Below are 19608 nucleotides of genomic sequence, written 5' to 3'. Positions count from 1 at the left end.
CATTAGCCGTGTGGGAAATTTTTTGAATCATGGGGATTAGCTAATAGCCTCATCTACATGGAATTTGTGTGATGAGCACTGTTTGCTATGCACTCGATTGGATGCGCGTTTCGGTCGCACTAATCCCCCTGTTGAATCGGGTTTTATGGCTGCGCGTTAAGCTGTGCGCTGGCCGCAGCGCACGGTATTGCATCAGCCTGAAAGTGTGTGTCTGACGCCACACCCACTCTCTTTCTCAGGCATGCATATTCTGCTATTGTACTGCTGCTCGTGCGCTCCAAAAGCGATGGCCCCTGCTCCAGCAATGCCATCTTAGTATACAAAGATTTTGTAGCTTTCTCCGTGCCTCATCACCACGACCACCCCACACCGCACTCTGCTAATTTTATGATTCCTCGAGCTCTGTTCTGCCTTTCTACTCCAGCGGAGAAGGGATCAGAAGTGATCCGTACTGTTTATTCAGGGCTTTAAAAAAAGAAAGAAAAATTAAGCCCTGGCCAAGACTGGGGAGAGTCACTGACCCAGAACAGGGCAGCTCCAGATGGGCTCCCACAAGGAGCCAGTGTGCAAGGGTATTAGGTGCCCTAGGTGAACCTTACATCCTTGCACCCCTCCCCCTGCCTCCGTCCCACACACAGTTAAAGATTATGAATTTCTGATAACAGATTTTACATGGAAAAGGACATTCAAAGTACAGGTTTTTTGTTTAAAATATTACATGTATATTATATTTACATGCATTGCTGTGATGCCAACCAGAAAACCCTGCAATAAAAAAAGGACACTTGGAACCCATATGAATTAGATGTATTACAATGCATGTTGGGTGTGGGCTTGAACCTCAGAAAGCCATGAGTAAACCGAATTGCAATTACAATATAATAAACCTCCCATATCAAAACAGCACTAACTGCCAGCAATTAAACAGTGACAACCCTACCTATGAAAAGGCAACTCTGCAAATATTACACCAAGCACTAAAACACCAATACACCTCCTATTAGGAAAACAGAACAAGCCAGGCTGTTAAAGAGTCCTGTACAGACGACATGCTAGCAGAACACTGAAAGACCCTCACCAAATACAGAGTAAAGAGACCATAAAATATAAATAGAAACACGCAGACAAAAACTGAGCTGGGCAGCACAACAAGCCAGATTCTCTATGCAGTGCAGCAGTGGAAAAAACAGAAACATTACCATTCCTCTCATAAAACATCAAAAAATAAAATCAAGAAATATAAGTAATAAATTCATACTAATAAAATGAATATTTCAAAACAGCTGATGGCTAGAACATCTATTAATTTAAACATTTCCCAAACACCCAAAAATATTTTACATCAGCAAAAGCAACATATTTTGCAACATCAAATAACACCCAATAATTAAAATTAATAAAGATAAAAAAAAATCCCCAGTTCTCAATAACTGGGAACTTTTGATTCCAATCTCCTTGAGATTGTTGTAGATTAGTTAGTGGTGGGGGTGGGGAGTTGCACAAACATTCCCCTCTCTCTTTCTCATGTTCTCACTCACAATCGTTCACTGACACACATACACGTTAGCTCTTTCACGTTCACATTCATACACACTTGCTCTTTCACTAATGCATGTTCTCCCACACATGCATGCTCTCACTCCTCCCACGCATGCACGCATCCAGACACATGCTGTCATGCACGCGCATTCACATGCTCCTATTATGCATGCTCTGATACACTCCAATACATGCATGTTGACACATGTTACTCATACTGTTGTACATGCATACTCGCTCACACACAATCAGACTGACCCACATGCACTCTCTCATGTTCGCTCACATGCTGTCATGTTCACTTTTCATCCCCTTGGCTTCTGAATGAAAAAGAAAATGCTTTTATTTACAATGGTCAGAAGAAGAAAACACTTTTGTTTCTTACACTGTTCAAGGGGGGATCCAGACTGGGCTTCAGCTGGTTCAAAACAGTGCAGCTCGGATATTATCCGGAATCTCTTCACGTAATCATATCACCCCCACCTTGCAATCTTTACCCATAAAGTTCAGGATAAAATATAAAATACTTTCCATTATTCATGGTTTAATTTACAATTCCTCATCTAACTGGCTCTGTTCCCTACTACGCATCTACAAACCTACCTCTTCCAACTTGCCTTCAATATTCCATCTAATCAGTCTACTTCCAATACTTAATTTTCCTCCTCGTCAATTACACTCATACAGACATTCATAGACCCCTCATATCATACATCAATCTCTACATTCATCTGATGACATTTCTCACCTTTTCATATCCTTCCCTTTCCCTTTTCTATCCCATCCCCTCCCAGCTCTTTCATTAACTCTCCTAATTTTCTCCCTCCACTTCTCTTCCCCCCTTCCCATTTTTCCCTGTTACCCTCCCTCTGCTGGAATTTCACAAGTCCCATGGCCTACAATGTTTTGTTTAGTAAATGTTTTTGTTTATGCTAGTATTTCTTCTAGCTATTTGTCAATTTTATGTATATTTTAAATCTAATTTTATTCTTGTTTGTTTTTATTTTTTATCCCTGTAAACCGTTTTGACAAAAATGTTTATAAAACGGTATATAAATACCTCTAAATAAATAAAATAAATAATCCTGGAAGTGCCCCATAGTAGAAAGAGGAGGACTGAAAGGCTCTGATGCTGGGGGGGGAAGGGTTATTTTTTGCCATGGTCAAGCATAACGGCGGGCTGCGAGCAGACAACAGTGGGAGGCCTTCAGCTGGTGGTGTGACAGTGGTGCAAGAGATCTGCCGGCTGCCTCCCGCCAGCAGAGGAAAAGACAAAGGCAGAGGTGCACGAGGAAGCCGTCAGAGTGCTTCCTGCCTATGCGGTGCTGCAGGGGCACATGAGGAAAGCAGGAAGTAGGCCCTAGGCAGAGCACGGCAAGCCTCAGAGAAGGTTTCAGCTGTCTAAAAACTGCTAATGTGGGGCTGGTATTGGTCACAATGGTTTGGCGAGCATGGGGCTGTTGTGACCAACACCAACCACGTGATTGGTTGGATTGGCCCACTGGGGCATACCCGAAGCCCCAATAGGTCAATCTGCCACGATGGGTCTCCAAAGATCTTGTCACTTTTGTCTATCCTTTGTATTCTGGAATCCTTCGGATGTGACCTTTTTTGGAAGAAGTTCTGTTTCTGGAAGAAACCAGGTTCTTACAGCCCAGCTTCACTGTGAGGAAGGGTGGTACTAAACCTCCTCACAAACCAAAAGGGGGAAAACACTTTTAAAGTCCAAAAACCTTCCTTTCAGGTGATGGGTCACAGTTGTTCCCTCACTTACAGTGAGAGGGGCCAAGCAGATTCTCTTTTCCCTGGCAGCCAGATTTGGGGATGTCCTTATTCCAGAAGCCAGGTTCTCACTTCAGACTAAAAATCTCCAAACTTTACCAAGGTCTCTTAACCAAATACTTGACAGGCCAGGGGTGCACTGACAGAAACCTTACTTCCAATACAGCAAGTTAGGCCAGGAGGCCCTAACCCAAATCAGATAAATGAAACAGCTCCTTACTCTCCAAAATCCAAACCAAAATAACACGCTACACTGACCTGACCTAGCCTTCCCTTCTGGACTGGAAACTCGCCACCTCAGCAATCCTCTGGGGGAGGTGCTGTTGGGAATGGTTTGTCCTGCTAAATCTGACTAACCCAATAGCAGGGATCTAGGGCCTTCTGGTGGAGACGTAGGGGGTTTCTACCAACATTAGTAATACCTAGATCTCTTACATAGGAGATCTCTGACATAGAAGACCTCTGACATAGAAGGTCCCGCTTCACAAGAGTGGGAACAAGAGTGGGTAACTACAGACCGGTTAGCCTCACTTCGGTGGTGGGAAAAGTAATGGAGTCACTGTTGAAAGAGAGAATAGTGAACTATCTACAGTCCGGAGAATTGATGGACCAGAGGCAGCATGGATTCACCAGAGGGAAGGTCCTGTCAGACAAATCTGATTGACTTTTTTGACTGGGTAACCAAGGAATTGGATCGAGGAAGAGCGCTCGATGTCATCTACTTGGATTTCAGCAAAGCTTTTGATACGGTTCCGCACAGGAGACTGGTCAATAAAACGAGAAGCTTAGGAGTGAGTGCCAAGGTGGTGACCTGGATTGAAAACTGGTTGATGGACAGAAGACAATGTGTGATGGTAAATGGAACTTTCTCCGAAGAGAGAGCGGTTTTAAGTGGTGTACCGCAAGGATCGGTGTTGGGACCGGTCCTGTTCAATATCTTTGTGAGCGACATTGCGGACGGGATAGAAGGTAAGGTTTGTCTTTTTGCGGATGACACTAAGATCTGCAACAGAGTGGACACGTCGGAAGGAGTGGAGAGAATGAGACGGGATTTAAGGAAACTGGAAGAGTGGTCGAAGATATGGCAGCTGAGATTCAATGCCAAGAAGTGCAAAGTCATGCATATGGGGAGTGGAAATCTGAATGAATTGTATTCGATGGGGGGGGGGAAAGGCTGATGTGCACGGAGCAGGAGAGAGACCTTGGGGTGATAGTGTCTAATGATATGAAGTCTGCGAAACAATGCGACAAGGCGATAGCAAAAGCCAGAAGAATGCTGGGATGCATAGAGAGAGGAATATCGAGTAAGAAAAGGGAAGTGATTATCCCCTTGTACAGGTCCTTGGTGAGGCCTCACCTGGAGTACTGTGTTCAGTTCTGGAGACCGTATCTACAAAGAGACAAGGACAAGATGGAAGCGGTACAGAGAAGGGCGACCAGGAAGGTGGAGGGTCTTCATCGGATGACATACGAGGAGAGATTGAAGAATCTAAATATGTACTCCCTGGAGGAAAGGAGGAGCAGGGGTGATGTGATTCAGACTTTCAGATACTTGAAAAACTTTAATGATCCAAAGACAATGACAAACCTTTTCCGTAGGAAAAAAATCAGCAGAACCAGAGGTCACGAGCTGAGGCTCCAGGGAGGAAGACTAAGAACCAATGTCAGGAAGTATTTCTTCACGGAAAGGGTGGTGGATGCCTGGAATGACCTTCCGGAGGAAGTGGTGAAGTCTAAAAGTGTGAACGACTTCAAAGGGGCGTGGGATAAACACTGTGGATCCATCAAGTCTAGAGGGCGTGAATAAAGTGGAGGCAGCAAAACACTGCATGGAGCGGCAGTAGCCATAGAGGCATTCACGGAGCGGGATGCCAGTGGCCAGTAGTTAGTGTTCCACCTTCATGGAGCGGAAGGATGGAGGGCTGCTATCTCAATAAATAAATAAACAAACAAACAAAAAAAATAAAAACAGGGGTGGGTAAGAGTATGGGGCAAGGGTGTGGCCTGCTTGTTACAGCGGTTGCTACTTCTAATTGAGCTGGATGTCACTTGGATGCAGGTACAGAGCTGCCTTCTAAATTGGGTGGAGGGGAATTAGGGCTGGAGGGTACTGGAAGCCAATAGTAACAGGTAGGAGAGAGAAAAAGGGAAAAAAAATGAATAAAGTGCGTAACTTGCTGGGCAGACTAGATGGGCCATTTGGCCTTCTTCTGCCGTCATTTCTATGTTTCTATGTATGTTAAGTATACACCAGACAAAATAATTCACCCTTCCCTTCCCCCCCCCCCCCCCCCCCCGATGTCTCTCTTCTGATTATTTCTCACTCCCATGCTCGTTTTGGCAACATACTTGTTGGTTGGAGTCGGCATCCTACCGAGCTTCTTTCTTCTTAGTCCTCACCCTGGTGGATGAGTTTTGGCTCATTGCAGAGTTTTGGCTGTTGAGACTGGTTGGGCCAAAGTAATGTAGGGTGTCCACCTACTTATAAGATGCAACTTCAAAATGTAAATCTGTACGCCCTAGGAGAGACAGGGAATATAGCAGAGACAGTCACAGACCTCAGAGGTATAAATCAGAGCCAGAAAATGAACCTTTTATCATAATAAATGGTCTAGAGCAGTGGTTCCCAAATCTGTCCTGGGGGAACGCTAGCCAGTAAGGTTTCCAGGATATCCGCAGTGAGTGGATGTGAGATACATTTGCATGCGCCTTTTTCTCCTGCATATTCATTGCGCCTATCCTGAAACTCTTGACTGGCTCTGGGTCCTCCAGGATAGACGTGGGGAACCGCTGACATAGAGCAAGGAGGTCACAGCATGAAGCGGCAAGACTCGGGAGCAACATCAGAAAAATGTTTTTCATGGGAAAAGGCGGTGGACGTGTGGAATGGCCTCCCAGCGGAGGTGGCGGAGACAAAAGCAGGGCCGAGTCCAGAAAGCCTGGGACAAGCACAGAGGATCCCTGGAAGCCAAGAAGCGGGAATGAAATTCGACAGACAAGTTGTCCCTTACCTTCTTTGTCTTTTTTTTTTCTCCGATTCTGTGCTCAAGAGACAGGGTGCCTGCCTTATTCCTGTTAGTGCCAGGCGTTCTGTGTATTACTGGGGGCCGGGGATGCGGGGAAGGGTGGGCGAGGCTGCCATTTCTCCTATCGTGCCATATGCTGCTTATCGAGAAACAAGAGGGGGGAACGTGTGAGTTGCATTCATGCTCTAAGGTGTGCTTATCAAAGGTAATTATTTCATGCGCTCTTTTTGTTCTGAGGTAGCACTTGTTTCACCAGAAAACAAAAGGCGACTTTAATAAGCGCCTTTTATTGGAGCGACAATTGGAACAAATTAGTATCAAATGAGATTTTTGTCTAATGTAGTGCTCAGTAAACCCATGAGCAATATTTAAATGGTGTATTCTTCTCTGGAAATTGAACAAGTCCTATTTGAGGGGGGTTAAAGAAGCTATTTTGCTGTCCTTTATGCTAACAGCTTCATAAGTGATTGGCCTACTGTTGGCATTAAACAAAAAAAAACCGTTTGGCTCCTTATTATAATTTGTGAATGCAGCTATAATAATAATGCAAGGCCCTAGAATTATGCATTGAGAAATGACTTTAACAGAGGTGGCTGCGTGTCAATGCGGAGATCCCCAGATGTTCAGCGCAGAAGATCCTTTTTTATACCGGGCCACTGGTGCTGCTAATTTCCCAGCCGCTAAAGCCCTCGTTAGCTGGAGTGCTGGGGTGTTAAGAAGAGCACCATAAATAACTTGGAGAACTGCAAGTTGAAGGTGCTTCTCTTAAAGACTATTGTTAACTAAACATTATTGCCAAACAGATGGGAAGCATTCAGCAGCCTGATGTTTTTAGGTCTAATTATATTATCACCAGTCCTGTACGGCTCAGTTGAAGAGGTGCATCCAGAGGCCAATTTATAATCATTTAGCCAACACCTGTTTGGGAGAAATTGACAGGCAAAGGGCACATTTAAAAAAAAATAAAAAAAATCGCATATGTTCTTGTATTTACAGCCTCAATGTGAACGGTATCCAGCTGCGAACTGGGTGGATGAGCACAAAGCATGAATGTAAACAAAGTCTCCCCTGTTAAAGCATTTTTTTCAAATTTTGTGTTCCCCCCCCCCCCCCCCACCACTTCAGCTTTCTGATTTTTCTGCCTGGATGATGAGAGGGTGACAGCAGGGAGATTTTTATTGTCATGATTTGCTGGATTTTATTTTACTCACCAGATTGAAATGGTCTGTTTCATTAAAAAAAAAAAAAGTTCCAGACTGCTTCAGGAGCTCATTTGTTATAGCTGAACCAGGCCATTGATTCTCTGTGTTAAACAACCCTCCTTCCACCAATAAAGCCTCCACCATCCTGCTTAGAAGGTAAAAGGCTGGAGATGGGGGGGGGGGGGGGGGAGGCCTCAAGGTTTGTCAGGCAAATCACGCGCGACTCCACAAACTCACTTTTCTTACTGCTGCACGGACTGATTTGAGATCCACAGATGGAGCGTCTGCAGGTTATTATACAAATGCTACTCTCTAACCACACAATAATGAGGCAAAAATGACACCCTGAGGCCTAATGTCTATTGCTTATGAGCCTTATTATCTTATAGAGCAACTAGATTTCCGTTGGGTATTGCTCCAGTCCGGCTCTTACACACTTAGACACGTTGTGGGGAAGGATGGAAGATGCAAACCAGAGACGATGTTCCAGTACTCACTGCTCATAAAAACACCAGTGTAAGGACATGTAAAGGCACCCATTACGTAGCAGTTTCAACCCTTTCAGCTTCTGCGGCGAACCTTAATGTGTAAGAAGTCCGTAGTATGCCTTAGTAGAAATTAAACAAGAAAAAAAAACCAAAAAAAACCTCAGGTGTATCTGGTTAAGCTCAAAATCAAAACTGGAATGTCTCAAACTGCTATGCAAAGGGAGTCTTGAAATTTTTCCTGCAGTGCTGGTTAGTGAAGGACAAATCTTGGCAAAGGAGACTGAAAAATGGATAAAATGGAAGCTGGCAAGAGTTTGATTTCATGCCTTTCAGTTTTTAGCTGCTTAAAACTGTCATCTGGATAGTTTAGAGTGGTTTTAAAGGATAAACTTGCTAAGAAGGTGGAACAGGAGAATGCAAACGCTAGCTATGGCATGGCCCATGATTGAATTGTAGGTTAGACATTAGAAAATCATGGAGAATTGTTCTCATTGTTGGCCCAGTAGTGAGATATAGATCTTTTAGAAGATGTTTTGGGGCTGGGGGTCGTGATGCGAGTAACACGATTCGGTGAGTTTGTACAAAGAGTGCATAGGCTTTCAGAGCTTCTGAGAATTGACAACCTTCTCTATTACCGGGGACGGGGACTGCTTCTCATTTAAGTTGACCACTGGTTGGGAAACACTATTGGCACTTTGCACCTCCTCATGGCTTACTGCTTGTATATCACCGCAGCTTCTCTTCCGTTAACTTGTGCTGCTGGGCTACCAATTATTTTGCGACATAGATTTAACAGTTCTGAAGCCAAATAAAGCTGTATGTTATGTGGTGAAGATACATTTTACCTTTTCCTTTATGAAACTGTTATAAATAGAAATCCTGACCTGTAAATTTTCAGTTACAGGCTTGGTCAATCATGGGCCCGATTAATAAAGGATGTTTTAGTTTCTATTTGCCAGAAACATTCCTTATAAATCAGGCCCTTGGCATATGAATCTATTTCTTTTTTCTTAAAGCTGCTGAGCAGTTATTACAACTTTTCTTTACTGTAATATAACTTCATAGTATCCGTCACAAAATTGTGAAACAATAAGAAAAATTCTCTATACAAAAAAAAAAAAAAGCAAGAACAACCTCAATTGTTTTACATTAGTGCAAATCCACAAAATAAAGGAAAGAAGAAGATGGTAAGGACAATAAATGTACAAATACATCTAAGCACTTAAAAAGAGTAACCTTTAAGCATAAGGAGCTGCATGAAACCCAATCAACTTTAATAACTAAAATAGGCAAAACTTCCCCTCTTTTAACCTCCATCCTTGCTATTTACATTAAATTCAGATGAAGAAATCGCCCTTCGGGGCCCTTGGGATAACGTTTTTTGAATCAAGAAAGATAACTGATCTGAATCCCAGAAAACATAATTTACGCTTTGCACTTAGCTGTTTTACACAGAACATTCAGTGCTGGGTTAGAAGGAAACTCAAAAACTGTTTCCCTTTAGCCTGGGTCTGTCTTGAAACATCTGGTTACGACTTGACTTTGACCACAGAAAGTTTGTCTGCAGATTTTCAAGGGAGAGGCTCAATAGCCAGTTTCTGCCCGGCTCCAGTTTTAGGAAACTCAAAAATGTAGAAATCTCGGAAGGACTTTCCAAAAATATTTCACATTCTTGGGTAAGAGTCAGATTGAAATCTGGAGTTAAACATTCTGAGATTTCAGCTTGCCCAGATTTATTATTTATTTTATTTATTATAATATGCATACTAAAAAAAGGAGATCGTAGCCATTTACAAATAAAAACATTTACAGTTTAAAAACATATATTACAAAAATGTAACACACATTGTCCTGCATCAATGACAGGTAACGATTAATTTATTCTGCATATTCAATAAATTCCTGCCTAAAAAGCCATGTCTTAAGGGATTTAAAAAAATCTTACAGTCTGATCTCAACCTTAATTGTTCAGGCATTGAATTCTGAAGGTCAGGTGCTGCCACTGAGAAGGCACGTGTCCTCACCTCCCCTATATGTGCTATATATTTCCTGTAATGCAGGGGTCGGGAACCCATGGCTCGCGAGCCAGATATGGCTCTTTTGAGGGCTGCATCTGGCTCGCAGACAAGTGTCGCCATACTTCGCGGTTCCCCGCTGACCCAGCTGCTGCCTGGGCTTAAAATGCTGTCAGCCCGGGCGGAACGCGGCAGGACAGCTGGAGTCAGCGGCACCGGCGTGCTCTCTTCTCCTCCCCCCCCCCCCCCGCGGCCCGGAAGAGGAAGTGGAGAGCATCGGGTGCCTGCGCGGGAAGAAGAGACCACACTAGCGTGGTCTCTTCTTCCGCGCAGGCACCCGATGCTCACCACTTCCTCTTCCGGGCCGCGGGGGGGAGGAGAAGAGAGCACGCCGACTGGAGTCATCCGGGTGCCTGCGCGGGGAGTCATCGGGTGTCAGCCGGGTGCCAGCGCTGGAGTCATCGGGTGCCTGCGCGGGTCTTCCCGCGCAGGCACCCGATGCTCTCCACTTCCTCTTCCGGGCCGCGGGAAGAAGAGAGCACGCCGGTGCTCTCTTCTTCCCGCGGCCCGGAAGAGGAAGTGGAGAGCATCGGGTGCCTGCGCGGGAAGACCCGCGCAGGCACGCTAGTGTCCGACAGGAAGAAAACTGCAGCGCGGCTCGGAGGAAAATGAAAATCTTCAACCGCGGCCGATGGGACTCCGCCTTCGCCTCCGCGAGGGCTGAAAATGAAGGAGGTTAGCGTTGGGAGGTGGCTGCTGCTGCCGCGAGTTCCCGGGGGGGGAGAGAGAGAGTGAATGAGCGAGCAAGCATGTGTGTTTGAGATCCTGTGTGTGTGAGTGAGAGATTGCATGTATGTGAATGATTGAGAGCCTGTACATGTGAAAGAGAGTATGTCTGTGATTGAGAGCCTGCCTGTGTGAGAGAGAGCATGAATGTAAGTTTACCATTGGGAACCTGTATGTGTAAGTTTGTAATTGAAAACCTGTTTGTTTGAAAGAGTATGTGTGTATGATTGAGATCCTTTGTGTGTGAGAGAGATCATGTGTATGTATGATTAAGAGCCAGTGTGTATAAGTAAGAGAGAGATCATGTGTGTCTGTGTCTGATTGACAGCTGGTTTAGGTGATGGAGCATGTGAGTATGTGATTGAGAGCCTGTGTTTAAATGAGAGAGAGAGACCATGTGTGTCTGTGTGATTGAGAGTTGATTTAGGTGAGGGAGCATGTGAGTATGTGATTGAGAGCCTGTGTTTAAATGAGAGAGAGAGTCCATGTGTGTCTGTGTGTGATTGAGAGCTGATTTAGGTGAGGGAGCATGTGAGTATGTGATTGAGAGCCTGTGTGTAAATGAGAGAAAGAGAGGACATGTTTGTAAGCATGTGAATGAGAGTCTGTGTGTGAGAGAAAAAGACAGCATGTATTTATGTGATTGAAAGCCTGTGTGTGTGTAAGCGTGAAAAGATAGACAGCATGTGTGTAAATGTGTAATTAAGAGCCTATATAAGTGAGAGAGAAAAAACATTTGTATATGTGAGTGACTGAGAGCATGTGTGTATAGGTGTGTCATTGAGAGCCAGTGTGAGAGAGAGCGCTGGTATGTGACTGAGAGAGGAGAAAGTTCCAAGCAAACCACCCCACCTCCTGCTAATTCAGAACAATCTCAGGACACCTGGATATCAAACGTTCCCAGGTATGCAGAGCAAAAAAATTTTTGTATCCTTATTATTTTTCATTACTGGATCTTTGTGTCTGCTATTTTGAAATATTTTGTTGGTATCTGGAAATGTTTTATATGAGTTTTTAATTATTGGATATTCCACTCATCAGCTGTTTCGAAATATGTTCTTTTTGTTAGTACAGTTTTACTGCTGATGATTTTATATTTCTTGATTTGTTTTATAAGGATGTGTGATGTTTCTTTTTTCCTTTGTTACACTGCATACAGAGACTCTGGCTTGTTGCAGTTTCCAATTCAGTTTTTGTCTGCATGCTTCTTGTTATGCGTTTTGGTCTCTTTATTCTATGTTAGGTGAGGGACAGCACGTGATTCAGGTGAGGTTTTCTGCTGGCGTGTAGTTTCTGTGTAGGACTCTATAGCAGCCTGACTTGGTCCGTTTTCCTAATAGGAGATGTATTGGTGTCTTAAGGCCTGGTGTAATATTTTCAGAGACTTATTGTACTTTAAAAGTGTGATCTTACATAAAATGCACACATTTACTTGTATTTAGTTTTAAACATATTGTATGGCTCTATTGGAATTACATTTTAAAATATGTGGCGTTTATGGCTCTCTCAGCCAAAAAGGTTCCTGACCCCTGGTCTAGTGGGTATTCTTTTCCTGTTGATGGATGACTGAAAACCGTTTTCATTGGTTTAATGTCTCTGCTGGTTGTTCTTTTTTTCAGATCAGGCCTTCTGTTTTGACTCAAACCATTTTGGGGATGTGTTCAAAACTGTGTGGGCAGGTGAAAAGTCCATGGGTACTTTTACCTGTGAATTGTGTACGAGTTTTCAAAAAGAAAGTACCTGCAAACTTTCCCTTTGAAAGTTGCCCACGGAAAAATGTACTTGCAGACTTATGCACTTGATTTTTCTGTGGATACTTTTTCTGACCAAATCACATGTGGTGTTCTGAAATTACTAAACTATACGTGTTGTTGCCTCCCCTCTCCTAGGAATGCCTTCATGAAAATGTGGGTAAAAGTAGGCACATTGTGCAATAACATGCTTACTTTTACCCACATACAGGATCAGCAATTTTCAAAAAGCCCTTTTACCAGGGTTAATAGCCATTTATGTGAGGACCTGTTGGGCAGTACTATCTGTTTGCCACCAGAAGGCCTCAGTGGGCCTCCTGGACTGCCTGCTTAGTCCTCCCAGCTCTATAGCTTGTTTATCCTGCTGTGGCCATGTTGTTCCGTTATGGATCCTGTTATATTCTAGCCTTTCGGTCTGCACCTGGCCAGAACTTGGTCTAAGTCACGGTCTTGCCTTCTATCCTAGTCTTGTTTTTCAACTCTGGCCTCACTGACCCTAATTTATGGCCTTATGTGAGTTCTCTTCTCGGCCCCACGTAGTCGGGGCCGAGAAGAGAACTCTTGTTTCTGTTGTTCGTTCTGCATATGTGCTTCTGCTTGCTTTGGTCTGCCTCTTTGTTCTTGTCTGGTCCTGTTTTTTCTTGTTCCTGTTGTTTTAATGGGTGCCTTCTGGTTCCTTTTCTGTAGTGGCCTGCCTTGCTTCTGTGACCATACCTGGCAACTCTCCAAATTTGGACTTCAGAATTCTGAAGGAATCGAGTAGTTTCTGATTCAACACTCAGAAATTCTGAGTGCTCCTTCTCCTTCCTGCCCGTGCAGTCCTGAAAGAAAAAGATGCCAGAGCTGCACGGGCAGGAAGGAGGAGAAGTGTTGGCCCGTATGCAGAAGGGCAGCATCTATCTCTGTGGTAGGGCCACCACAGACCTCATCTCATGGCAGCCCAAGAAGAAGAGACCCAGCAGCAAGGCCGCCACGGACCTCATCCTGCAGCAGCCCTAGAAGAGAAGGCCCAGAGATGAGGAGGAAGCCGAGACCCTGATAGAGTGTGTGTGTGTGTGTGTGTGTGTGTGTGAGAGTGTGAGTGAGAATGAGAGAGCTGTGAGAGTGAGTTGAGAACCTGTGTATGAATGAAAGAGAGACAGCATATGAGAGTGAGAGCCTGTGTGTGTGAGAGAGAGAGATAGCATATGAGAGTGAGAGCTTTGTGTGTGTGTGAAAGAGAGGCAGCATGTGAGAGTGAGAGCCTGTGTATTTGTGTGAGACCTTGTGAGAGTGAGGGCCTGTGTGTATATATATGAGAGAGAGACCACATGCGAGACTTGAGAGCCTATGGGTATATGTGTGAGACAGCATATGAGAGTTAGAGCCTGTGTGTGTATGAGAGACAGCATATGGCAGTGAGAGCTTGTGTGTGAGAGAGAGCATGTGAGTGAGAGCATATTGTGAATGTAAAACTGTAAACCTTTTAGAATTGTCGATAAACGGTCTAGAAATTTGTATGTGTATGAGACCATGTGAGTGTGAGAGCCTGTATGTGTGTATTAGAGAAACAAAATGTGAGAGTGAGAGCCTGTGTGTATGTGTGTGTATCTATGTGTGTGTGTGTGAGTGTGAGATAGAGGACAGTATGTGAGAGTGAGAGTCTGTGTGTGTTTGAGGGAGAAAGGTAAGAAAAGTGGAGAGAGAAGCAACAGAAAACAAGAGACCCTGAAAAAGGAATTAGGAAAAGACCAAGAAGAGGAACAAGGGAAAAAAAAACTGGGACCAACCAATTAGAAAAATTAGATCAGACAACAAAGGTAAAATAAATAAATTGATTTTGATTTTTTAATGATTGGCATATGCTATCTTTAAGAATATGCATTATATATTTGTGTAAGTTGTGGTTACTGCATCTCAAAAAAGATATAGTTGCACTGGAGAAGGTACAAAAAGAGTGACCAAAATGATAAAGGGGGTGGAACGCTTCCCTATGAGGAAAGGCTAAAGAGGTTAGGGCTGTTCAGCTTGGAGAAGAGATGGCTGAGGGGGGATATGATAGAGGTCTTTAAGATCATGAGAGGTCTTGAACGAGTAGATGTAAATCAGTTATTTACACTTTCAGATAATAGAAATACTAGGGGGCACTCCATGAAGTTAGCAAGTAGCACATTTAAAACTAATTGGAGAAGATTGTTTTTCACTCAATGCACAATCAAGTTCTGGAATTTGTTGCCTGAGGATGTGGTTAGTGCAGTTAGTGTAGCTGAGTTTAAAAAAGGTTTGGATAAGTTCTTGGAGGAGAAGTCCATTAAATGCTATTAATCTTAGGGAATTGCCTCTGCTACTACTGGCATCAGTAACATGGGATCTACTTAGTGTTTGGGTACTTGCAGGGGTTCTTATGGCCTGGATTAGCCACTGTTGGAAACAGGATGCTGGGCTTGATGGGCCCTTGGTCTGACCCAGTATAGCAATTTCTTATTTTTTTATTCTTCTGTATTCCATTGTTCAGAGTCTGCTTTCTTGGGCTTTCCATTTTATTTTTTTCTGCATATTTCTGTTTCTAATTTGTAATCCTTTATTTTGCATTAGGTGTAAGGGTCTGTATGTGTAAGTAACTGAGATGCAGTATTTCTGTTAACAGGTAGTTTCTCTGTAGGGATTTGTAGCAGTCCAGCTTGTTCTGTTTCCCCTGTAGATGGTGTATTAGTGTTCTAGGGCCTGGCATAATTTTTGCATTGCTGCCTTTTCATAGATAAGTTTGCTGCTGTTTGGGTCCTGAGATTTAGTGCTGTTATGGTATGGCAAGGTTTTAGGTGTCTTTTTTTTAGAGATTTGTGTTACTTCACAAAGTGTTTGGCAGTGGAGGTGCTTGGTTTGCTGTTACTGAGATGAGTGTGTGTGGAAGAGCAGGAGAAGTGAGTGAGTGAACCTGTGTGTGAGAGAAAGAAGGGTGAGTGTGTAGTAAGAATGAGCATATATGTGTTTGAAAGAGAGTATGAGTGAACGTGTGAGTGTGTGTATGTGTGAGAGTTTGTGTACATGCTGCTGGTGCGTGTGCATGCACCCCTCCCCCCATGCTGATACGTGCACACACGGCGCACCCCCACCCCCCCTCAATCTGCAGCCATCTCAGGGTGACTGGAAATCAAAAATTCCCAGGCAGGTTTGTGGCACCTTCAAGTTCCCTAGTGTGAATATTATGTTGTCCAAGTAGTATTAGCCACCAGCATCTGAGGGCTCAAACCTGAGGGAAAAGTGGTTGGACGAGATAGAAGACTTCCTGTTCAAGCCAGCTCGTCTGCATCCAGCCCACTCCTGCTTTTGGGGCTCATAACTCTGGCAGCACGCCATCACAATGTACATGAGAAATGGCTTCTGAAAATTGTTCTCTTTATTTCTAAGATTTATATACCACCGATCACACAGCTCGAGGCGACTTACAAATTAACGTTCACAGCTTAAAACAACAGAATAAAACAAAATAGCAAAGCAACAGAAACATAATGGATAAATTCCAGCTCAGTATAAAATCAAGAATGAAAATGTTTACTGCATTTTCTTGAATGTTTCTATAGAAGATGCTAAGTGTAGCACTTCGGGCAGAGAGGGCAGGTCCCTGCAACTGAAAGCAGCCTTTCGTGGTATTCAGCCAGCTGGATCGCATGACCTGACAGAATGTCCATAAGGCTTCTCTGAGAGGATCTCAGTGTGCACGAGGGGTTATAAAGATGTAGCACTGAGTTTATCCAAGACAGAACAGGGCGTCCACGCCCAACATTTTATAAACAGATAACCTAGTTTTAAATTGAATCCTGAACTCAGCCGGCAACCAGTGCAGTAATGTGAGATCTTCTGTCAATATCAGCTTTCGAGCGAGCAGCCGAGTTCTGTAAGACTTGAAGAGCATGCAAGGAGGCCTTTGGTAGGCCAATAAGCAAGGAATTGCAATAATCTAGGGTTGGCAGCAACATTACATGTACAGCTGATCAAAAAACACCATAGCGAATGGGTGCAAGAAACGCAACTTCTAATAGCAGTCTTACCTCTTGCTTTAATACAAGCTTAGTATTCTTTACTGTGGCCTACCTTCTGTTTTTAAATCTTGGAGACCTGACCTGATCCTTCTTGTAGTGTTTTTTTCTGTATTTGTCTTGGGAGTGCATTTACTCATTCTCGATTTCTCACCATGAAGAACACAGCGTTGCTTCCCGGTCCACTTGAATCTCCCACCACCTGAAACACAGAAAGAAGAGAAGGAGCCTACCTCTGGGGGATTGAGTTATTAATAGAAAACTAGCACTGTTGCTTTAATTGATGTTTTTAAAATCAGTTTTATTTCTGAAGATTTCTGATTTCAGGTCTTTTATAAAATGTACATTTCTGGGTTTATTTTCCAGCTTAGCTTGAGAGGTCTTTGTGGCCGTATAAAATAGGTGGCTTTCTGTGTTTTCATGTTTTTAAAACTGTAGTGAGATTACTTTTCATGTATGTCCCCAAACTCTGAGGTCCTTTCCTCCTACCTCTCCGCTGCTCTCCTCATTGCTCCTGGGCCAATCTCTCTCTTTCCTTGCCCCATCCTGAGGTGCCTCATCTCTGATCTCCCTTCTCCCAGCCGTTCCGTCTCTGATCTCTGTCCCTCCCACCCTCTCAGGCTGGTGCATTCTCCAACCCCTATTGCACCTCTTCTCCCCTTTCTCCTCCTGGGGCACCACACCTGCAGTCTCCTTCCTACCCCTCCTCCAGGCTGTTTGCACCCTTCTTCTTCCCTTGGCCTGTCCTACTTTTCAGTCTCCCTCCCCTTCCTTGAGCCAGCAGACTCTTTCCTTTCCTTTCCCAGTCCTCCGTACCTCTGCTGCTACACCCCCAAGTCTCTCTCCCGCCAGTTCTCTGACCCAACACAACCAACTCGCCTGTCGCTGCATCCCGCTTGGTGAGAAGCACGACAGGGGTTTTTCTGCTGAAACCGATCTTAGCACATTTCTTGGAAGCAAGGGATTTATTTATTTATTTGTTTATTTATTTATTTATTTATTTATTTTTGTTCTGTACCAAAACCCAGAAGCCCAGTTTATAATGTCAATTGAAATTATGTTTTGCCTAGGTTCTACTAGTTTTGGATAAAAGGAACCAGCAGACCTTTATTCTGAAAGTAAGTATAATTTGTTTATTATAGCTGCTTGATTTGGCTTAATATATCAGTTGTAAATAGATCAGAGATCTGGAAATATAGCTGGTGAGGGGTTTTTTTTCACACGGTTTTAACTTTTTTTGGTAACCCCAATTAATGTTTTCTAGTCTCCCCATGTTGCCTTTTTATTTTTGGGCATTAAACAAGCTTGCTTTGTCCATCTCGCATGTTGAGCCTCACTTCTACCGGCCCAGTGTGGCACTCAGTGGCTTATCTACCCGAAATGGAATATTTAGCATTGTTAACATTTCACAGCACTGCTTGTTTAGCTTTGCTGCAGATGCGTTTTAAATGCATTTCATTTACATTCCCACCTCATGTATTGAAATGTTTGCAATGGGTATGGAATGTATTTTAACCTAATATCTGGGTAATTAAAAAAAAAAGGGGGTACAACCTGATTGCACAGCATAATATGCACACGCCCCGCCAGTAGCTTGGTAGTATCACTATGTGGAAGAGATTCACTTGGGTCCCGGCTACAGAGTTCTTACATCTCACACTGGCTGACGCTGTGAACTCTGCACAGGTAGAACTTAAGACTTTCCCAGAGACTGATACCTTTTCCCATCTGTCTGTCTCTGTCTGTCTTCACTGCAGGATGAGACTACTTACTGTTTGACCAAAGACTGGCACAATATGTGACTGGCTGACTAATCTGAATAATCCTGGCTCCAGTGGACATTATGATAACTGATCTACAGTATCTTGAGGGTGGTGGGAGGAAGAAGGGCCAAAACTAAGATGTAAAAAAAAAAAAATCTTGGTCCTGAATGAAGATCTGTAGACATTAACCCAGAAATATGCATGCTACATAATATCAGAAGTCCAAAAGCAAAGTGGTTTATTTCTATTATCAGACTCCAGAGAGAGAATTATACACAATCATATAATTGTGTGTAGTTCATTAAAATACAAAAGATAGCAGAAATCCGTTCATCAGAACTGTGAAAAGCCATCTGGAGGCTGGATTTCTAGCTGCTGTTTGGAGATCAGCCAGGTATGAACTAGCCGTCACGCGGTGAATACTCACCACAGCCTTTTTCCCCTCTGTGAACTCCTTCCTCTTCCCGTCTCCCCAGTCGTCCTGACCCAACTCTAGCAATCTGGCCTGTACTCCTAACCCACCCTGACCCCTATTGACCTTTTCCCCCTTGTTCCTGTGAGGCTTCGGCATTTGCTGTCATCTGAGCCCTCACGTTGCTCCTTTGGCTTTGCACGCACTCTTCGCAAAGTACATGTCTTTCAGTGCACAAAGTGCCCCCTTTCAATCAGAGTCTCAACATCTGGTCCCTGACAGACAGAGTCACTGGTAGCAGCTAAGCATATTACATTTATAGATTCTTGGTTACTGTAGGGGTTAGGGCAGTGCTGGGTAAAAGGGAAGGAGAAAGGCAGAGAGAAATGCTAATCGGAAAGGGAGGACTGAGCGGCACTCCCATCAGTGCCTCAGAGGAGACCCTGAGTGGAAGGAGAAAGACGGAAAGTAACCAGAAGAGGTAAACCAATTGCTAGGAGATGTGAAGTTGGAGGAACGAGGGGAAAGAGCGAGGCCCAAATGGGGTGTGGCAGCTAGCAATGGAAGGACGCCTGGGGGTATATGGTATAGGTTGAACTCTGCTGGGGAGGGAGAGGGTAGAAATGGGATATACTGATAGAGGATTGGGCTAGATGAAAGGGAAAAAGAGAAGAATTTGAGAGGCCAAGAATTAACCACACATTTATTTGCAATAAAATGATAGAGCGTGTGGGCATAAAGATATATCCTTACATATCTGCTGCGTTCTATGGCACATAGCCAGAATTGCTTTAATTTCATGATAACATTATCAATTTTGTAAAACAC

The 19608-nt window shown here is 43.8% G+C and overlaps 1 protein-coding gene across 3 annotated transcripts in view; it reads left to right on the top strand.

Annotated features, from left to right (window-relative positions):
* The window catches only part of RPS6KC1 (ribosomal protein S6 kinase C1), a 287188-nt gene that overhangs the window by 179383 nt on the left and 88197 nt on the right, over positions 1-19608 (top strand). For all 3 annotated transcript variants that reach the window (XM_029593219.1, XM_029593217.1, XM_029593218.1), the window contains one exon: positions 17676-17723. In XM_029593219.1, the coding sequence (XP_029449079.1) occupies positions 17676-17723 (48 nt within the window). The remainder of the gene's footprint in view (positions 1-17675; positions 17724-19608) is intronic.

This window comes from Rhinatrema bivittatum, chromosome 3, assembly GCF_901001135.1.
Source record: "Rhinatrema bivittatum chromosome 3, aRhiBiv1.1, whole genome shotgun sequence".
NCBI lineage: Eukaryota > Metazoa > Chordata > Amphibia > Gymnophiona > Rhinatrematidae > Rhinatrema > Rhinatrema bivittatum.
This window is presented reverse-complemented; position numbering and strand designations above follow the sequence as displayed.